At 44.0% G+C, this 21,331-nt stretch overlaps 1 protein-coding gene across 1 annotated transcript in view; it reads left to right on the plus strand.

Moving 5' to 3' along the window:
* The window catches only part of EPHA4 (EPH receptor A4), a 147,615-nt gene that overhangs the window by 111,482 nt on the left and 14,802 nt on the right, over positions 1 to 21,331 (plus strand). The window contains exons 8-14 of the mRNA XM_085634582.1: positions 2,644 to 2,755; positions 8,674 to 8,732; positions 10,478 to 10,591; positions 11,280 to 11,465; positions 15,224 to 15,285; positions 15,703 to 15,912; positions 19,316 to 19,465. Of these exons, the coding sequence (XP_085490708.1) occupies positions 2,644 to 2,755; positions 8,674 to 8,732; positions 10,478 to 10,591; positions 11,280 to 11,465; positions 15,224 to 15,285; positions 15,703 to 15,912; positions 19,316 to 19,465 (893 nt within the window). The remainder of the gene's footprint in view (positions 1 to 2,643; positions 2,756 to 8,673; positions 8,733 to 10,477; positions 10,592 to 11,279; positions 11,466 to 15,223; positions 15,286 to 15,702; positions 15,913 to 19,315; positions 19,466 to 21,331) is intronic.

Raw genomic sequence — 21,331 nt, forward strand, 5'->3', positions numbered from 1 at the left:
TTAACACCCCTACACCATGAGGTGCCTGCCACACAGTGAAGTGATGTTTACAAACATCCATTTGTCAATAGAAGCTTGTGCTGCGGGCCTTTTCCAAATGAATGTTTGGGACCGCCCCATGGGCGGTCGCATCATAATACTGCGGTCGGAACCGCCGACCTATGTTCGGGCAGTTCCTTTCTGCAACAGTGTCGGGTGGATGTAAATCCTCCCGACATCTTAATTGGGCCCTATATTGTGTCCTAAATGTTATCTACAAAAAACTCTCTCCTTTAGAGTTCATAATTGAAATACTGCGCCCAATGGGGTGAATTTTTGTAAACAAAATTTCACACATGATATTTACGATGGATAATATTTCTGTCTAGGTAATTCTAGCTTAATACAATTGAGTAACACTGATCATCAAATTTCTTTGCAGATTTTGGCCCAGCAGCATCCTTCATGATCATTTGAGAGGGATCTTTTCATTCAGTCTTCGAAATGTAGCCAGGCATACACTTAATAGCTTCCTAACATTTACACTCAAATGTACAACTTAGCTGGTGAATTGAAAGAAAAGAAACTGCGCCCTCTCATATAGGATGCCAATCTCATACAACTTGACCATCCACAATACTGCACAACATGCTGTGCCGCAGTTTTATGCAGCTTCCTTGTAGATGGTCTCATTCAAATTGTGGTGCATGGTTTCCCTTAACGCACCGCGCTTTCAATGGATACCAGTAATTAGAAGTGCTTTCTGCATGTTTACAACGGCTTACAGAAGTTGCACCAATAGGGCACCTCCATTGTGCTGTCTCTTCCTGGTTGTGGAGATTGCCACAGTTTGTGGACCTATAGGGGATACAGGGCTCGCTGCAGGGGTGCAGTGTTGCCTCCTTCGTCTAATTTTCAAAAAGTTTAAACATATATATTGTGGAGCGTCCAATGGCCTGCACACAGTGTTGTCTTCTTGCAAGTGATCCTCACAAATGCTGTTGTCACAATTCAGGGAATGGCAACAGCCACGTAAGTCCTGTCCATGGGAATCAGGTCACTGTACATCCTGTGTCACCTTCCCTCAGGCATAATCTGGAGTGACAAAACACAAAACAGTGCCACTCCTTCGACAGAGGAAGCCATTGGAAAGCACACGCTCACACCCGGGACATGGTGGCTTTCAGCTGCAGAATATTTGGCTTCTAATGTCTCCACACTATATATGGCAAGAGCAGCCCTTACGCCAGCAGAACCTGGGCATTCGGTATATACCCAAAACAGTAGTTCACCTGGAATTCTTTTATACAACTTTGAAGGGTACCCACAAGGTTGTGATTGGATCAAGGAATCAGGATGTGTGAGTTCCAGTGGCACCTAAAATGTGATAGATAAATTGTACTAACTCGGTTGTGCTTGCAACCAAGTGGTGCCGTCGTGGGCCATGGATGTGCTTTTCAACCCCGTGGGTCGGTTAGTAGGAGACAAGTGTCCTCTTAGTCTTGAATATTTCCAGGACAAAGCCTATGATGAATCCAGGATGCTGACACTATATCCAGAAGTGAATCCCCTTTGAGGAGAGGTGGAGAAATGCACATCTGGGCTAGAGATAGACTCCTAGCCCAAGATAGCTTACTTTTTATCTGCAGCCACTTTCTCTTGACAGAAAGGGAATCTTAACAAAGTTACTAGCATTTAGTCTCCATATTTGGTGGCACCGGTTTGTAAAGTTGTGTTTGGAAGCTGCCAGTGCCCCTTAGGGGACTGAAGACATTGTCAGGGCCCTTCATGATAGGTTGTTGTTGTATGGCAACACTCCCTCTCACTGTTCCAGCAAAGCTTTTCATTGCGCAAGGAAGCACTGCGGCAGAACACAGTGAGCACCAGGGAACCTGCTGCGAATATTACTCTTTAATAATCCCCATTACTCATGCTGAAGGAAGGGCGCGTATGGTTTGAAGCGTGCTTTGCGCGATTATCAGTCAAAACTGTGCCGCAGTGCGTAACACGGCTCATTCACCTGAGGCTCATTGAACATGCCTTGAATGTCATGTGTATGCACCCCATCAAACATGTTGAATGGCCCCAAGTGATGATCTGTGAGGCACTTGTATTTAACAGCCACTCAGGGGATAGATTGGGGTGCCCTGCATCAGGTGAAGCTTGGAAATGACTGCAGTCCTGGAAGGTGCATGCTACAACTCCCAGCTTTTGTTGATTTTTGCACTTAAACACAGACAGCAACTCTGCATTCTTTTGTCAGTATTTAATGTTAAAAATCGAAATATGCAGGAAGAAGAGTTTCTCTCTTTGCTGTCAATCATGACTGCCATGTCTAAAAAAAGGGTTACATATCAGCACACATGCTCGCTTGTGGGTTCTGCCATGCCAACCTGTAATGGTTGAGTCATTTTTGTAATATATATAGCTGCTTATGGTTTTAGGCTAGAAAGACGCCGTCTGGGAGTTGACATTTGTTAACTATATATGAAACGTTGCAGTTTGCACCTTCGCTTTTCCACAAACCCCAGAATGCATATGAATAAGGGGTGACCGAAAAATAAAAATGGACTCAGAGGGAAATGTTGGGAATTGCATAGCCTAAAACCTGTAGCCACGATGACGATTGATATGATGACTGACTGACTTTGCCTCCGCTTGCAGTTCCCTCCGCCATGATTGGCGACGGTGCCAATCCCACGGTGCTCCTGGTCTCGGTGGCTGGCAGTGTTGTCCTCGTGGTCATTCTCATCGCCGCCTTCGTCATCAGCAGGAGGTAAGAGTCTTCCTGCTCACGTCCTTTCATGCTCGCTTTTTTTTGTCTCCGCCCGACAATGCCAAATTCTTTGATTAGCATCTAACACCAGCGTTTGCATGACAAGACCCAGGCCTCGGGCCTTTGATCTTCCCCGGGCTGTTACCACGACGCCTATAAAGCGCTGAAGATAGCGCCTGCAGGACTCACATTCACATGTTAAGTTGACGATAAACACAGAGAGCTACGCTCATTGGTTGATAACTTTGTCTTCACTGTGTCCTTCGAAACTAGCACGTTCCTATGGAAGTCAAAGCATGCATCTCTATTGACTGTGCCTTGACTGTGTTTGCTTTATTACCACTGACTTCCATCTTGAAATCTCTCACGTGTTCTCCCATTCAATATTTGGTGTAAATACAGTATAATGACTTGCCACAAAGGGTATGTTTGTTTCCTGACATCGCCCAGGTTTGTAAAAAGGCAGTATGCATGATTCACATTTGTTTCTTATATTCCCCAGATTTGGGTCTGACTTATATTTGAATTTGCAAGAGTAACTCAAACGTACTAATAGAAAAAAAAAGTTCAAATTAGTTACACTTACTAGTAAAACAAGCATTGGCATAGCCAATAGGTCTCGCCTTTGGGACCTTATAAGTGTTTAGCCATGCAACAGTTGCATAACTAAATACTTATAAGGTCCCAAAAGCGAGACCTATTTGCTATGCAAAGGAAAGTGAAAGTAATCGCAGTAAAACGCAGCGCGCGCGCCGGCGCACATGCACTGTAGCCCTAGGCTGGCCTGGTAGCACTTTTTGGAGCCCTCTCAATAAGTCTCGCCAGACCAGCGCATGCGCTGGGTCAGGCGAGACCTAAAAAGCTTTCAGGTATCGGGTGTTAGCAAGATAAAGAGATCGCTGCCTTTCCCCGGTTTTAGAAAATTCCCGGTGTTATCTGATTACACAAATGTAATTCGGGCAGAAGAATTCACAGTGAGTTATATTTTTAGGTAGGAACTCAATAGTTCAGATGTTTTTCCCAGAGTTAAAATATATTTAAATGTCTTCGCCATGTTTACCAGTGCCCCTCCTAGCCGCTTGTGACTCAGTATAGTTTGGGGGTTCTAGCAGCAGCAGGGAGAGACACGTTGGAGATCTGAATTCTTCTTTCCAGTTGCCACCGATGAGCAAAGCCAGCACTGTGACCTCAGAGTTTGCACCGCTTGGCATCAGTGCCTCTGTGGATACTGCGTGGGATTCACCTGTTTGCTTTCCCACCTGGGTGCCTGCCTTGATTCCTCCATTGGAACCTCCGTTGACATCTCTCCATAAATTTGTACCATGCGAGTGCTTGATGGACTCTGCGTCTTGGCACTCGATAGTATGCAGCAAGGATGCTTTGTGCCTAGTGGTTGGCATTTAGTGGACTGGACCAAGCAATTTACCAGCTCAGAATACACCTATTTTTTGGTATTGTACCTGAATATCAACTAAATATTGTCTGACAGATTACAAGCATATATCCCTCTTGAAGTTAATAACTAATAAAATGTACACCCAACAGAGTGATATATTTGTAAACGATAGTTAGGTCATGAGATTTCTGTTTGATGATGTATTCTAGCATACAACCCATGTTTTAACCTCTTCTATGCCCATGACGAGATAGTCTCGTCATGGAGCGCGGTTGCGCTGTGCCCATGACGAGACTATCTCGTCAAGGACCCCGCCCGCTAATACAATGCCCGGCACAGGAGGGAGAAAGGGCGGGGCACTGAAGGGGTTAAGTGAGTACAGCACCCTCACTTGTATTTGGGGGCCAGAAACACAGGGATTGTTTCCACCCAACAGGTGATACTGTACAGACCCTAGCAGAAGTTGTGACGTTTGCTTTTTGATATTTGCCTCCCCACATCAGTGTGCATTCAAGACAACAGGAAACAGCACAATCATCAGCACAGTTATGACATTTGCTCTAGGGACTTTCTGGGGGCGATGTGCTGCATGCGCTCCAGCTGGCGGGAAGAAAGAGCCCATATGGAACAGCAGTACTGGAAGACAGGCATATGAAAAGTGATTGCAGCAGAAAATAGCCTCGTCAGGCGCCGTGACTTAATTTCCTCTCTACTTTTATCGATTGCCTGATCATTTAGCATGGCATGAATAGCAGGAAGCATCGGATTTGTAATTAGGAGTTGCCACCGTAGAGAACTGAGTGGCTGTGTGGTCCGGGGCAGACCGTCCTCCCGCCCGGCTTCCCCCATAACGAGAATGTCACTTCCCGTGGCTGATAAACACTGCCTGCTGATTGGCCCTCCATGGATCACTTTTCAGAAAATGAAGTGTCAGCCCTTTGCCCTAGCATTGATTCGACTTTAGCACTGGCTATAAAGCTGTCAGAGATGTGCGCCCTGAGCCAGGTAGGCTGCTATGGCCAACACTGGCTGCCTGCTTAGTTATCACACTGTGAAGGTGTTCAAATTGGACAGATCAGGAACAGATGGGAAAGCATGTGGGCGGGAGAAGGAGATGGGGAGGGCCACTGTGCTTCTGGGAACTGAGGTAAAGGTTATCGAGGCGTTGATGGGTTCAAATGCATCCACTCTGAAAAGAAACTAGTTTCTTCGAGATAGAATGTCTTAAAAAAAGCGAGAAATTTCTAATTTCCTCTTAGCTTTATCTTGTGATATACAAACGCTCACACAGCAAGGTGCAGTTTGAGCAGGCAGAATGCAAGGAGTTGTGCATTTTACCTTCTTACCATCGACTGCTCTTGTGATGCCGACATAAGTAGGATTCTGTCCCACACCCTTGGGTCCAGTCGGCACCACTTCCAATCGTAGTTAATGTTCATTGTGCTCTTGGTAAAAAGCTTTGGGCCTGGGAAATCAAATGACAGCATAGGCCATCGGGCCATATTACCTGCGAAGCGACCCCAATGAAGGTACTTTGCTTAGACATGCGTTGCTCTGGGTCGGATCTCTCTGCTGTACTTTCTTAGCTGGCCTCTTTAGCCAACCTTCAAAACAAGTATGTGGTCACTGAACAGACTTTTTTTTAGACTGTTCTTATTGCACCCATTTACAAGAAATTTTGTTTTAATGAATGCTTTGACTAATAATTTCCTTTTAAATGCCATATGCAAATGCACTCCTGCAATCACTAAGTGTTGTGAACAATAGGATTTTAAATTACCCAGACTAATAGAACTCAGTTTACTAGGCTCGGAAGAATGAAATGCTCAGTTGTCTTTGTTCGGAGTCAAACTTGTGACTTCCAGATCACAACAGATGTCAGTGATGAGTGTTATCTCACTGAGCCATCTATGATACATAAATTAATAAAAGTGGGTGTAAGAAATTAGGTGGATGCTTCAAAATGTGCACTTGAGTTGTCACAGGTGTGGATTGGATTGTTGTGGGTATCCTTCCCCCATACTGCAAAAAGCCAAAATTGTGCAAAAAACTGAAATTCAAATTCAGATATCCAAACAAACCCACTGTAATTTACCGGATTAGGCCATATTTGCCTCTTCTTTACATTTTACCAAAATTATACATATGATATATTTACATATAGAGGCTTTCGCCCAGCCCTCTTCATCCATCGGTCTATTGTTGTGTCATTCACATTTGTCTTCTACCCACTACAGCATTAGGAAATGGGTCAACCCACTGCAGGAATTGGCTAACTTCAGTCTGAGTGACGTCATTCTCCCTTTCATAAGAGCACGTCTACACACAAAGTAGTACCCTTCATTGCCCTTGATTACTATGGCAGTGTGTTTAATTTGAGACGATGGTTGCAGGTGGAGCCCACCGGGACTCACTTTTGGGGACCGGCACTTATTCATCTTCATCAGACTTTCGCCCAGGGCAACAGAAAGAAAAGCACAAAAGGGGAAGAGACGAAGAGAAAGATATCAAAACAGCAACAAAGTAAACAAGCATTAGCAAAGCCAATAGTTTTTGCTTATGCAAAATCCGTTGGCTTTATCAATGTTTTTTTACATGTTGCAGAGCGTTGCACAGCGGCCAGCGGAAGCTGGTGAGGGAAACATAACAAAGAGCAGGAGTTAAGTAGAGGGACGGCAGAGACATGCACTCAATGAAAGTGCATGTCGAAAAGTAGCAAAGGAATACGTGCAGGAGTCTGTGGCCAGTGGAAGGACACTGGCCGCAGAGAGGATATTGTACTTGGTTCATGCTCCACAGCAAGGAAAATCTCAAAGCCTAAGAGAATTTCGGAGGCGAGGAGGAGGTGCTGACCAATGGGAAGCAATGAAACAAGAGTTACGTGGGTGCCAAAAAATGGGAAGTAAAGGTAAGTAATGTGCTGGCTCTAAGACCCATTTAATATTTTTTTTCTCTTTAAACGAGAGTTTACAAGCACAGGGTCAGCACTGTGCACGCAAAACCTAAAAAGCAGTGATGACGGAACAGCAAAAGTGATATAAACGTAGGGAGTGTCTAGTGGTGGATAAAAGAGGCTTGACATGAAATGAAAACTACAGTCTTTTTAGTCTGCACCTCTGATATTCCTAGCGTCGTCTGTGGGCTTCTGTGCACTTAGGGGCTTATTTACAGGCCCCTTGTGCCACCGGTACGTCACTTTTTCCCATATTAAAAGTGACGAGCCGGCAGCGCAAGGGACTTGTAAATAAGACCCTTAGTATTTTACAATGTAAGCACTGGGTGAAACGCAGAGGGTCTCGGTCTCCTCACATGCAGGACCGAAGCGGGATCTCAGCCCAGGAACTAATGCTTGGGCCGCTTTTCTCTGCCTCAGGTCTGTTTCCTCAGCAGTTTACACTCCTGCGCTCTCTGACCAGGGTCCCGGTTACCGATATGATCTCTTCATGCTCTTTGCCTCGGTGGCAGCTTGTAGAACAAACGTTGGACACTTTTTTGAAGGGATTAGACGGAATGGAATCAGATCGCTTTAGTGAATTGCTTTCCGCTGCTTAAGTGAAGGCTGAATTCCTACAAGGCCTTACCTTTTTTCCCCAACTTACTTTATCTTTAACATATTGCCTATCCCCCCCCCCCCCCCCCTCCACTGTGACTGGCAGAGCCCAACACTCTAAAAGCCTGTGTGTGCTCACAGCTCGCGTTCGTCATTCTTCCTTTTGTGCGTGCTTGTGTAAAGGGAGCAGCGCGCGCACACTGCGCCACAACAATGCGCGCGCATACCTCCCTTTGTGGCGGTGCAGGGGACGCCTCGAGGAGAAGCTCGCGCCGGCCAGCATCTCCCAGCCTCACCTGGAGCTGTGAACGCATCACTGGCCCTCAGCGCCCCTCCCTCCCTCCACACCTCCTCGCCGCCCAACCTGCCACAAAGGTTTCCTTCTGAGGGCAGGTGAGCCTCCCGGGGAGGACAGTGCCGCTCTGCTGGACGGGGACAATGCCCACCCCCTGCCGTCTATGCGGAGAATAAAGGCCCTCCGAGCATCCTCTGCCCGGGACAATGCAAGCCCCAGTGCCCTCGCTGAGCGGTGGGAGGGGCAGCAGCAGGGGACAAAGGGGGCAATTACAGGCCAGCGTTTCACGGGGAAGGTGTTATTAAAGGCTAATAAGCAGAATGGGTATAAGGACAGTCATTAGTGGGTTACTTTCCGCAGACTGATTTTCAAACTCATTCTGGGTTTTGTCACAGAAAGAAAACAATTGTATTCCACACTCTGCCAGTGTCTCAGCGTGTTGTCTGTCTTTTATCTGTACTCCGGTGAATCGCGCCTTGTCACACTGCTTTTGGTGATGGTTCAGGCTTTCTCTGCCCGCCATCTTCTCTAGGCCTCTCTCTTGATAATATGACAACTTCCCTCAAGAGAAACTGAAATTCGGAAATGTATAAGCAAATTGAGCCAGGTATGGTTTGACTCTCATGCGTATCATTCATTTAAGGGATTTTAAATCGATGTACTTTTGCTGTTCACAGGCGCAGCAAGTACAGCAAGGCGAAGCAGGAAGCGGATGAAGAGAAGCACATGAGTCAAGGTAGGTCGCCGCAGAGCTCTCAGTACAGCGGCCCTTATCTCTGTCTCCTGAGTTATCTGATCAAAGCTGCAGTGAATGACTTGAAGCACTCGCCCCATGCAGCTTTTGGCATCATAGTCAGGGCCACTGAAATTATGCGGCAAGGGAGCATCAAATTGAGCAGCAAGGTTGACTAAATTATACGGCAAGAGAAGGAACATTTTGCGGCATAATGTAGCACAGTTTTTGATAATATTAATTCATCATTCTATAGTTTTTACACACAGTAATACTGTCTAGGGCTTAGGCAAAGATTTCATCTCATTAGTGTCAGTTTAATAACTAAATATAGAAATAAGTACGTTAAAGATGACCAGTTAACATATGGGAACGGCCTTTCACTGCACGCGGACACATGTTGCCACATTTCTAGTATCTTTTGATCCGTTTTAGCTAAAAACAATTTTTTGGGGGTAAAAATTAGCAGATTATGCAGCAGGTGGATAGGTTATGTTCCAAATGCGGCAAATCCCCAATTATGCGAAAAAAGCAGTGGCCTCAGACTCCCATAATTCCAGTGGCCCTGACCGTAGTCAATAATGGTGGCTTCTTACCTGTGAGTTCAGGGACTCTGGTTGTGATTGCCCCTGCACTCATGCACACCTTCCCTGCACAGTTGACTTTGCTTTGTAAATTCTTGGCATTGTAGTAGGGCGGTGGATTGATGCTTGTGTTTTGCTGTGAGTATAAGAGGTTCCACTCAGCTATTCAAGTGGGATGCAAAAAGTGGGGGAGTTTTTAAAAGGGGCATTGCCTTCGTAAGTAAAGGCGTGGGTTAAACATATAAGCTACATTTTTGTGATCGCTACTGTGTGCCACCTGGCCGGTATTTTGGTACAAGAGTAAGTAAACCATGTGAAATATAAACAGAAACAAAATAGCTGACATGGATCACCTTAACATTGTTTACATTAAATGTTCAGAAAGCTATCAGTGTTATCTGCCAGTAAAGATAAGGACATAAATATAGGGACCCGTTTCAATATTTGTATTTAATTACTAGGAGGGTGAGGCCTGGAGGATCTTGGCCGACTGAGAGCCCTTGTTCCACAGAGTGTCGATAGTTTATACAGCCATTGAAACGAGGTCAAATGGCCCACGAGCGAAATACACCCATGTTGTGAGCCTTACTTAATTCTGTCAACTTGGATGGATATTAAAAAGCCAAATACATTTTTGCTCCATAGGAGACAGGAGTATTGAGTATGTCTTCATAGTGAAGAGTTCACTTTTTCTTCTACTGTCATTCCTGCCGTCAGTAATATTAAAATAACTATTAATGAGACACTGTGTACTGTGTACATATTTTTTTTCCAAACACATAAAAAAACAACTCTTCTCTATTTTGACTGATCACACATGGGATAACAAACACAGCCAGAGCTTCTTCCCATACATAAGCAGTGCTGATGAGTGAGTGACTTAAGAGTTCTCATGCCCTCCAGACTTCATAACCCTTCTGCAGTACATTGACTGTTGGTGTTGAGGGCCTTGTAGCATGAGTTTAATGCCTTCACAGAACATTAGGGTTGGTTTCGCCCTGCTTCTTGCCCGCCTCCTCGCTTCAGTCACCTTGATGTTTGTATAGGACAATGGAAGGGTAGTCCATGTGTGGCGTAAGACTCTTTTGAGTTTACAAAGTTTGTGTCCAGCTGTTTTTCTTCTTATTGAAATAATTGAAATGGAGAGCATGATTTTCTTGACAGGTGTAAAAACATACGTCGACCCATTTATGTATGAGGATCCCAACCAAGCAGTTCGGGAATTTGCCAAAGAAATTGATGCTTCTTGTATCAAGATTGAGAAAGTCATTGGTGTTGGTAAGTGAATGAGACAGAATGACCACTAAGTTCTGCTGTATGATCTTGGACATCACGTGCATGCTCAACTAGCTCGGCATTTCTTACTATAGATTGTAAAGTTTTATTGACATTTATTGTGCATGTCCCTGAATTGACATCCATTTTTGCAAATATAACACAGAAATGGATGTACCCATCAAGCACCCCTTGGGCCACTGCTTCACACCATAGCCTCCCATAATGCCTCGGGCCCCCCTTACACCATCTTGCTTCATCTTCTCTTTGTGACCTTGGTCAGCATCTCCTTGCTCATCTAGAAAAGGCCTCCTGAGTTCCCACCCAGAAATATCACAGTGCCAAAATGGGAGGCCCATCTTAATTGTTGAAATTGACGAGAAAAGAGAGTTTAAAACTCCAGTTTTCCATTTTACTGAAGACCCCTGTCATGGAAATGTCATGAAAGATAAGGCATGTGGCCAAATAGATTTCACCTCTCTTGTGATCAAGAACTTTATTTGGGCATGAAGCTAAGTGGAATCTTGTAACTAAGAAGTTTCTAAGAATTAAGATGAAATGTTAATGCTTTCTTGCAGCGCTGCTTTTTTTCTGTAGAAGCGCATGGTGGGCTTGTCATAATTTTGAAAACATTTGATGAAACCTGGAAAGTTCATGTTTGTGACCACATTGTGCTCCATTTGCTTTGCAGGGGAATTTGGTGAAGTCTGCAGTGGACGTTTGAAAGTGCCTGGCAAGCGAGAGATCTGCGTTGCCATTAAAACGCTGAAAGCAGGATACACAGACAAGCAGAGAAGAGACTTTCTGAGTGAGGCCAGCATCATGGGGCAGTTCGATCATCCCAACATCATCCACCTAGAAGGCGTGGTCACCAAATGTAAGTCATAGTTGTCTGGTAGCGGAGCCTCCCTTATTTCAGCACCGAGGACTCTCGCTCCGCATGTTTCTATTGTGAAGTGACAGATGGCCTTGATGCACTGACAGCTAATAGAAGAACATCAGTGCACTGCAGGTCATTAATCTTGTTGGCAGCTTTAAATGGGTTTATGGTTTCCACTGATACCCTATCTCCTGGCAGCTTGCTCAAGATTTTGTGTAAAAATGAATACTGACGGGTTATTCTGTGTACACCAGGCCATCTTGCAAGTGTGTGCTAGAGTGAGCCGCTTGTCAGAGGGAGGCGACAGCAGATGGTCACAGATTTTTAAACACTTAGCAAGGAAGTCAATATCCCCTGCTTTAGGACGAGAACTGCAAAGGGTGACTTGTGCAAGTGATGCTTCGGCTCTTAGGATACAGCCGCCTTTTCTCCTGCGCTGTCCTCAGCATGCTGTTTTGGACGTCCCTTCGCTGCTGTTTGCAGAGTCCATTTTCAGTGACACATTAAATGATACATGGGGCCAAAATGCTGCTCCTAATCATGACGAACCGCCCTCCACTGTGAGGTGGCTAAGATGAAGGGAGGCGGTTCCAAGTTTGCATCGCGGTGGTGTCCTCCCGCAGAGCTACGCTAATGGTGCTTCTGTAAAGGCCTCTGCCATGGCAGTGATCCAGCCTCCCCTACATGTAGTAACCGGGACTATTTCCAAATATTTTCCAGGGATAATAAGTGGAGTTTAGTTGGAATTCCAAAAAAGATAACTACCGTTAGGAGAAGGTCTTTATAGTACTTTTGTAGCAAAGCTGACATTTCTCTGATAATGTACTCTAAATTTAAAATTCGATAAGATTTCTGTTCGTGTCATATTCTAATATGCTGTTGAATGGCCCTTTGTTTTCCTCACTATTCTCAGACTATCATCTTTTCTTAAATCGAAGAGCGGCTGCTTCAGCATTCTTTATGAGACAAGCACTGTGTAAAAAGAAGCAAATCACGCTACAGCTCATTTTAAAACTGTTATGGCCATGTGGTGTTGTCTACATATTGCTGTATCTGGTTTAGGTGCAAAAATATGCGTCTCTTCTGTCTCAAATAATTCATCTCCGCAATCTGTCTATTTGTTTTACAAACACTTAGCATGTGACACATCTCAATAAATAAATTTGGAAGAAAAGTTACTTCACAAACATAGGATTTGTGCTAGCATATGAAATGAAGGTAAAAAGAAAACAGAAAAGACAGATTAAGGGGCAGAAAAGGAGAAAAAGATGCAAAACAGGGGTTTCCCCTCAAAACGTCGGGAAACAATGGGGAAAATGCAATAGCTTGAGGATATGAATACAACCAGAATAGGAAAATATCCTACAGAAAACAATTAATTAACAAAAAGAAAATGTATGGTACTGTTGCATGTCGATAGCATTTTGCTACCTCATGTCGAGCCCCTAAGATGCTCAATAACTGCATCTGTAATGAATGGATGGGAGAAGGGTTTTGGCAGTAGACACATCAGTCAGTGTTGTGTTTTGATGTCATACGTAAGGCCTGGAGAGAGTGCTCCATGCTTGGTGAAGCAGCATGAATGTGAGGTTTATACTTGTGGTTGTAACCAAAGGATTATGAGGATAGGATCGCAAGCAGCATGTACACACCACCCATGGTACCAGGATGGGTTAATTTGAGTAAAAAACTTGGGAACAACCTGTTCTTTATTTCTCTTCTGAGTTCTCAAAAGTTGATGATCCTTTTCCCCTTTGGGCGTGTGTTTCGTTACTGAGACATAGCTCCCACATAGGCAATTTTTTTAAAATAAGGAAGTGGATTAACATGCTTGGGGCTGCTCTACTTTGGTTGTATGACCACAGTCTGGATTGCAAGAATTAAAACAACTTCTGATGAACAAATTACCGATATACAACTTCACCATCTTCCTAAAGATAGAAAAGTTTGAAAAAATGATGGTTAAAAATGTTGCTAAAGATAGGTTTCATAGGGAATAAAACTGCAAAACCTACTAATTTAAAGGAGATTTGCCCCAACAGAAAAATATTTGTAGAAAGAATATCCAACAAAAAAAAATAATTGTGTTGGAAATCATGGTCACAAGCACCTTATTTTTTTTGTTTCATATCTGAATATTTTTGCCTAATTATCGTTTTTATTTTTGGCATCGTTGTCCTTTTTTCGTGGTTCTTGATGTTTCCTTAAATCAGGTTCACTCATTATTTTTAAAATTGATCTGAAACTCCTAGGTGAAGTCGAACATTTTGAAATAGTAGCCTTGCATCTCTTACCAGAATCCTAAAATAACACGTAACTCACGTAAATTACTAGTTAGTGGTACAGAGGCAGACTGGGCTCTGGCCTTCTTTAGTAAATTTATTGGAGTCCTTCCTCCACCCTATTAAAAAATACCTTTTTTTTCCGTTTGTATCATTCTAGGCAAATTTGCTTCCTAGGGACTGTCAGGTGGCATATGAGTTTTGAGGGAAAACAAAGTCTAATTTTACATTTGAAAATACAACACATATGTGCCTCCCCACGCCATCACCCCCCCCCCCTCCAATTTAAAAGTACAAAAATTGCTAATTTATTAAGTAATATTAAAGAAAAAATGTTTATGGAGCTTCTTTAATGTACAGAATGTGAGGAGAAATTTCTTAAAATGCAATATTGCATATGTGCCCTTGCTTTCAGTTTAGGTAGCACCATCTTTAGTTAAAAACACTTTCTTGCTATATCAATCGTCTCCAGAATAAATACATTTTTAAATATTGTCATATAAGATTCCCAAAATGTGGGTCTTTCTTGTCTGCTGAGACACAAGTACTGGGCACTATTATAGAAAGATTACACCCCAGCTTTGATTCAGAAAATTAAAATGGCCTAGATTTTGTTTTAATGATGTATTGTGGCAACGGGTTCAAAATTGTGTAATTTACACTCTTCTTGGCTTACTGTGGGATGAAAGAGTGATATTCCAAGGTATGGGGTACAGAACTCCATATTCTTGGGGGGGTGGGGAAATGAGGTATCAGCTTCGTTTTATTTTAAGATCTTGAAGAAACATCATTTTTACTAACCACAATGTGAGTGAAAATCAGCTAGTGGATCTCCCCAAGGGAAAGTAAATTACCTATAAGTGTTATGATTGCTTTAACTATTAATTATTTCTCTGTAATGTTTCTGTTTGCTACTGTAATCCGAATAATCAGTTTGCGGTTAAATCTCATTTCCATATGGTAATGGTGCTAGCCTGCTGTACTGTTAGGAGAACTAAGGGATTGAACCTTGGTAGCTAGCTTTTTCGGCTACTATGTCAATCTAAACATATCTGTTGTCTGCTCCCAACGGCTGCCAAATGCCCATCTCAGTTCTGTATCTAAAGTACTTATATTTAACAATTTTCTTATGGTTAAAATGGCTGGTGTCAAAAGACCCCGCAATACACTGGTCTCTCGTTCTCCCGAAAGCATTTATCCATGTCTGGTTTCTCAGGAGACCCTCAACCATTTTTCAGATGACCTTGTAAACAAGTCAATCAAGAGGTTAATCTTCCAGATGGAATCTGAAGTTGTCCTTTAATATTTAATTTCCCGTTCCCTACAGCTGAGGCTCCACCATGGCGTGTTTAATTAAATTAGATGGTTCAAGACAGATGTCTCTGCGATAAAATAATGTGCAATCTATTTTTTTTACTCACTAATGGTGTCACACAGCTTGTAATTGTGCTTTTTTCTCCCTGAAAACTCCAGGTAAACCTGTAATGATCATAACTGAGTACATGGAGAATGGCTCCTTGGACGCGTTCCTCAGGGTAGGTGAACACTCAATAAATAATATGTGTATGGCAGAGCCCCGGCCCCCGATTACTTGTTTTATTCCATGTCGTCCAAATATATAAAGTTTCTTATAAAGCACACGTGCATGACTTCAACTGTTGGAAGAGGTATAATATAATGCAATTCCTGTGCGCTCGGGGACGTGTGATTTATGCAATCCATTCTGAGCACGTTGTAATGTCGCAGTCTTATTAAAATTGAATGAATCCCATATATCACAGGAAGCCACAGTTTGGTTCTGAGCACATACCGTAGCCATGAGTTATTGCTTCTGGTTGGAAAGGTTGGGGGAACGACAGCGAATTTCATTTAAAAAAAGCAATGGATGGTGAAGAGATTCAGGTGTGTTCAGAGCTAAATGCTGCTTTTCCTTCCCGTTCTCTTCTCCGCAGAAGAATGACGGCAGATTTACGGTAATCCAGCTGGTGGGAATGTTGCGAGGCATTGGCTCGGGAATGAAGTATTTGTCCGACATGAGCTATGTGCACCGTGACCTGGCAGCCCGCAACATTCTGGTCAACAGCAACCTGGTGTGCAAGGTGTCCGACTTTGGGATGTCCCGCGTGCTGGAAGACGACCCCGAAGCAGCATACACCACCAGGGTAGGTATAGGAAGGACGTGCTGCTGAAAGCATTCACAGCAAAATTATGATCATTTGTTCCAAATCGAACATCAAGGAATCAAGATAATTATTAATATATAAAAAATAACCAAACCACATGTGCCGTCCATTTTCCACCCATCACGTCTTCACTGAAGTGTGCTGCTTTTGAAATGTATGTTTGCCATGGTCGTGTGTGCCAGTAAATGGGGATCGTTACATGTCAGAATGTCAAAAGCAGTTTTGCCTTAAGAATAATTTTAGACTTTTTGGGAGGGTGAGGATGGTACACATCCTTAACAGGGCCGGCTCTAGGGCGGTGCAATCGGTGCCACTGCACCGGGCGCTGACTTGGGGTGGGGGCGCCATGTTTATTGTTTTAAAAGCTCCAGATGCCACGTTCCTTGTCCCAGCAATTTACAACCATCATTAAAAATGTGACGATAACTCGGGTGATTAATATTGTTCCTGGAGAGAGACCGGAGCTTTGTCTGGTGAAAATCTTGACTCTTCATTGCGAAGAAGGGTTTTATGCCTGCTGCAAAGAACATGTCCCATTCTGCATATACTATAAATAGGTCTTAGGGTTATCGCTTTTGTCAGCAAGAACCTTTTGTTGCTTGCAGTTTAAAAGTTAAAATCTGAATATAAGAACAGTGAGCTATTAACTGCCATCAAAGAGCTCATGCAAACTACAAGAAATATATTACAGCTACATGTTTTTGCCCAGTCTTTCCTTATCCTAATATTGCAAAAAGGTTTCATTTGGGTAGAAATCAATTCTTATTATTAAAGAAAACCCCTAACAATGATGTTACATGTAAAATTCTGAATTTGTACTTTTCCAGACCAAGGACTTTTCAAATGATACTGCCTATCAGTGTAGATGACGTGACTCCGACACATTGTAGTCCTCTGTCTTAGGTAACAGTTCCTATACACTGATTTGCACACGCATGATTGTCTCCGTGAAACGTATGTGTGATGTAAAATGTTCTGAGACCCTAATCTGGTATGAGGGGTGCTATAACACTAAATGAATCTAAGAGACAGTGGTTATGGAGACTTGGGGGGCATTGTCAAATGGTGGTAGTGAGGGAATCTGTGGCGAGGTGGTCATGGGGGGGCGCCAACAAATATTGTCGCACAGGGCATCACCAGTACTAAAGCCGGCCCTGATCCTTAACCATAGGCCCTGACAAAATAAGAAGATAGAGATATGCCAGTCAGAGGTGCCACTCTTCCCTTAAAAGTGCATTATTTTCCAAGCTGTATCTCGCACCTTCTGCAGGTGCGTTCAGGTGGCAAGAGGCCACGTTGAAGATAACGGGGGCATCCAATAGGAGTCTGAAGAGCACTGGCCTCTCTCGGGGCATACCCCTGCCTCTCATGTCTTTCCACCACGTAGTACAAACACTATCGTATTAGCAAAATCCCCATCATTAAGCCTTTGTAGAGTAGAAACACTTCTGATAGAGGCACTCAAAGAATATTGGCCTCCATTAGTATTTAAGGTAATGAACACTTCCTCTGCCCCTGTGCACATTACCCCCACCGGCCTGCAAGTAAAACAAGCATTGGCATTGGCATTGCCAATAGGTCTCGCCTTTGGGACCTTATAAGTGTTTAGCCATGCAACAGTTGCATAACTAAACACTAATAAGGTCCCAAAAGCGAGACCTATTGGCTATGCCAATGCTTGTTTTAACTGCTGCAATCTATTGAAGCCTCACGGAGAACATCAAAGCGGCCGTGTGGCCGTGAAAGTGATCGCGATCAAACATCAAAGCGGCCGCGAAAGTGAAAGTAATCGCGGTAAAGCGCGACGCGCGCGCCCGCGCACATGCACTGTGGCTCTAGGCTGGCCTGGTAGCACTTTTTGGAGCCCTCACAAAATGTCTCGCCAGACCAGCGCATGCGCTGGGTCAGGCAAGACCTAAACAGCATTGCAGTGATCCAATAGCATAAAGTTCAATGGGCGAATGGTAATTTTAAAGGAATTTTCAACTTCTAAAGAATACTTGTCTGTGTACATTATAGATTAAAAAAACCTCACAGTGACGTAAGGCAAGTTTTACGTGGCCAAATAAAAAGTACATACTTTGCCCTTAGATCATGAAGAACATAATATCTCCCCTTTCTTTGTTATTAATTCACTGGTGTTTGGAGATGTATACATTCTTTGTGGTAACTTTGTGCAGTTTCAGCCGTTAACATTCATTTGCCTCACATGAGTAAACCCGCCACTCGTTGCAACGCAAGCCGCAGGCGCCCGCTGCTAATTCTGCTTTAATAAACTCTTAAAAGTTGCTCACTCTGTGCACAAAAGCAGTGTTGAGCAACGGGGCGTCAGCAGGGGATGGAATCTGCTTGAGTCATTCCTACATTAGTAACACTCTCTCAATTCAAACATGAACTCCCTACCCCTTCTGGTCCCCACTCCCCTTCGCCCTGGGAAGGGGCAGCCATTGAAATAAAAACACATTATCCGTCGCCATAAATTCTTGAATGCCCTTTGGCACAGCTGTACTGAAGGCATATCAGATTAGATAAACATCAAAGGAGCTGCTTGTAAACTGGCAGCAAGCATAGGTGCTGCCCGCACCAGCACAGGTCGTAGCTGCTAGGAACCCCGGCCTCGAGGGCAGGCTATCAGCCGCCATCTTGTTCCAGCGGATCCTCTTTCCTCCCCAGAGCTGCAGACAGCCTGGAGGCTGGGGCACGTGCACTCCTTTCCCCTGGTATTTATGACCTTAGGTGCACCTTTTCTTGGTGTAGGACTTATTGTAAGAGAAGAAAAGCAAGCACAAAGGGACCGCATTACCTGTCAAAGTTGTTTCAAACCCCAGTGTTTATGGCATTGCCTTCACGAAGCCGGATTGGCAGGTCCCAGAAGCTAAGCATGACAATAATCAAGGTATTGCGTAGGCAGCATGAAGTTATGTTTTTGAGCACACACAGCCTGTGGGCTCTCCCCATGCTTCTCGTCGAGAGAAGAGAAAATACACTTTACAATTTACTGGTTCACTTCACTATGACTAAAGGAAACAGATGGGTAACAGTACTCTGATCTGCGCGTGAATTGGGCATGGCAGGTTTATGAGACACTGTTACAGAACTCCTCCTACGATGGGTTTACTTGTGAAATTTTCGTAGCTGGCTTTCGAAGGGATAAAAGAAAAATGCAAAGTAAATGAGATGTTAGGGAGACAAGCAGGACATATCCAGATGTCTGAAATCAAACAGCCATCTTGATTTTTCAAGCGTGGAGGCATAAGCAGATGATTGCGCTTGAAGATTTGCAAGGCTAAATCTAAAACGGGTTTGTGAAATGAAATGTGTATCTGCCAGGATTGCGGTAACCCTCTGTCGTAATGCCTCAATTATTTGTTTCTTTTCTAAGGGCGGGAAGATTCCGATCAGGTGGACTGCGCCAGAAGCCATCGCCTACCGCAAATTCACGTCTGCCAGCGACGCCTGGAGCTACGGCATTGTGATGTGGGAGGTGATGTCATACGGCGAGAGGCCGTACTGGGACATGTCTAATCAGGATGTAAGTTTAACCTACATGGCACATTTTTTCTCCAGTTTTCAGTTAAATGTAAAAGTTTTCTTGTGCATCTGAGTATCATATTCTGTCTGCTTTGCTTGGAAAACAATTTTTGATATATGGAATTGGAAACATTGACAGTGCTCATTATAAGAGATTATGCATTATTTTTAAAAACGTTTAAAAAAGGTTGCACACCTTGAAAGGTGCTCTTTCTGTTTCAGAGGTTGGCTTCCTTCTGCCAGCTATTGGTAAAAATGCTTTTGAGCGGCCTGTACCTCTTAAAAAATGTATGCTAATTAATTGTTTCTGTTTCTTTCATCTGTGTAAGAGGCTTACACTTATTATGCTTATATTGAGTCTGCAGAGAGTCAGCTCCATCATTACGGTAGAACACAAGTCTCTTTTGCCTCTTTCTTCTCTGCTTACAGGCGAGGGGTTCTTGGAGCTCCTGTCACTGTCTTGTTGGCTGACAGTCATTCCTCGCATGATGTTTCAGATGCCTACGATTGGCTTTGCCATTACTATCATGGGCTATGTAGGACCCGCGCTAGTGACTGTCTGTTTCTTCTTCCTCCTGACCATTTTCATTTATTTTCTTTGAACTATTCTTCTTTTTTATGTACCTATACCCCAAAGCATCCCGAGTTCTTTCGAAGATGGAATGTACCACTTTATGAAAAACACAAATAAAATAATATTTATCAGTGCACTACCTTTTAGTACCTCTTTCCAATACCAGAATTGTAACCTTGTTGTCTGGTATTCTCACTTAAGGGCATTTCAGGGAAAAGAAACCCTCTTCTGCTATGGGACCGCACATGCTGTGTATGTTTTTTTTCAGGATTGAGACATTAACCCCTTCCCCGCTCATGACGGAACCACTCCGTCATGAGCCACGGTTGCGCTGTGCTCATGACGGAGTGGTTCTGTCATGCCGCGGCCGTTGGCGGCCGGTCCTCCCACGCGGCACTAATTCCCCGCCTGTGCGGGCGATTAGCGCCGTGGGCGGAGTCATGACGAAACCACTCCGTCATGAGCACAGCTCAACCGTGACTCATGACGGAGTGGCTCCGTCATGAGCACAGCCCCACCGCGCTGCCCCCAAACCCCCCCCAGCGCTGCGGCGGAATTCCTGCCGCAGCCAAGGGGTTAACAGACGGGTTACTCCATCACGAACGCGTTGGATATCCTCTCCCCCTTACTGCTAGTGCATTATATCCTATGACACAGATAATATGGCGGGCAGGATATCTGTCACATTTGTGAGGGAGTAACCCGGCTGTCAAACTCTAAATGGTCTTCATCTGCTAGAGTTAGCACTCCACCTCAATTTGCCACAAGAACCTACGATCTACCGGTTGTCAGAAATCTGATGAGTCTATGAAAAAATTATTTGACATCAGAGGCGCTCTCCAGCTCTCCCACTTCCTTCTGGTCCTCCTCTTTGCTTTTCTGCCCTTTCTTGAGACCCCTGCAGGACATCTCACCTCCAAAGAGGGTAGCATTTCTCTGGCAGCTTTAACACCCTGATACTACTGCTGGTAACCAAACTGAATATCCATTAAAGTTAATCCCTGGTATGCCGTTCAGCTCTAACTAACAGGACTGTAACCTGGACGGATAAGAAACTCTTTACTTTCTGGAAATTTAATGTGCTGTACCCACTCTGCAAACACCTTAAAATTATATAGTAATTTAAAAAACAATGGCTCCCGTCTCACTTACACAGTCTGCGGTTCCTCAGAGAATTCCATCATTGGATGGCGAGAGCACTCATTCTTCTGTTTTCTTTCATAGAGCAAAGTGCAAATGTGCGACACCAGGAGAATATGAATTTTGTGTTATGCTGCACTTGTTAAAACCTTT

This window comes from Triturus cristatus, chromosome 11 (assembly GCF_964204655.1).
Source record: "Triturus cristatus chromosome 11, aTriCri1.1, whole genome shotgun sequence".
Classification (NCBI taxonomy): Eukaryota; Metazoa; Chordata; class Amphibia; order Caudata; family Salamandridae; genus Triturus; species Triturus cristatus.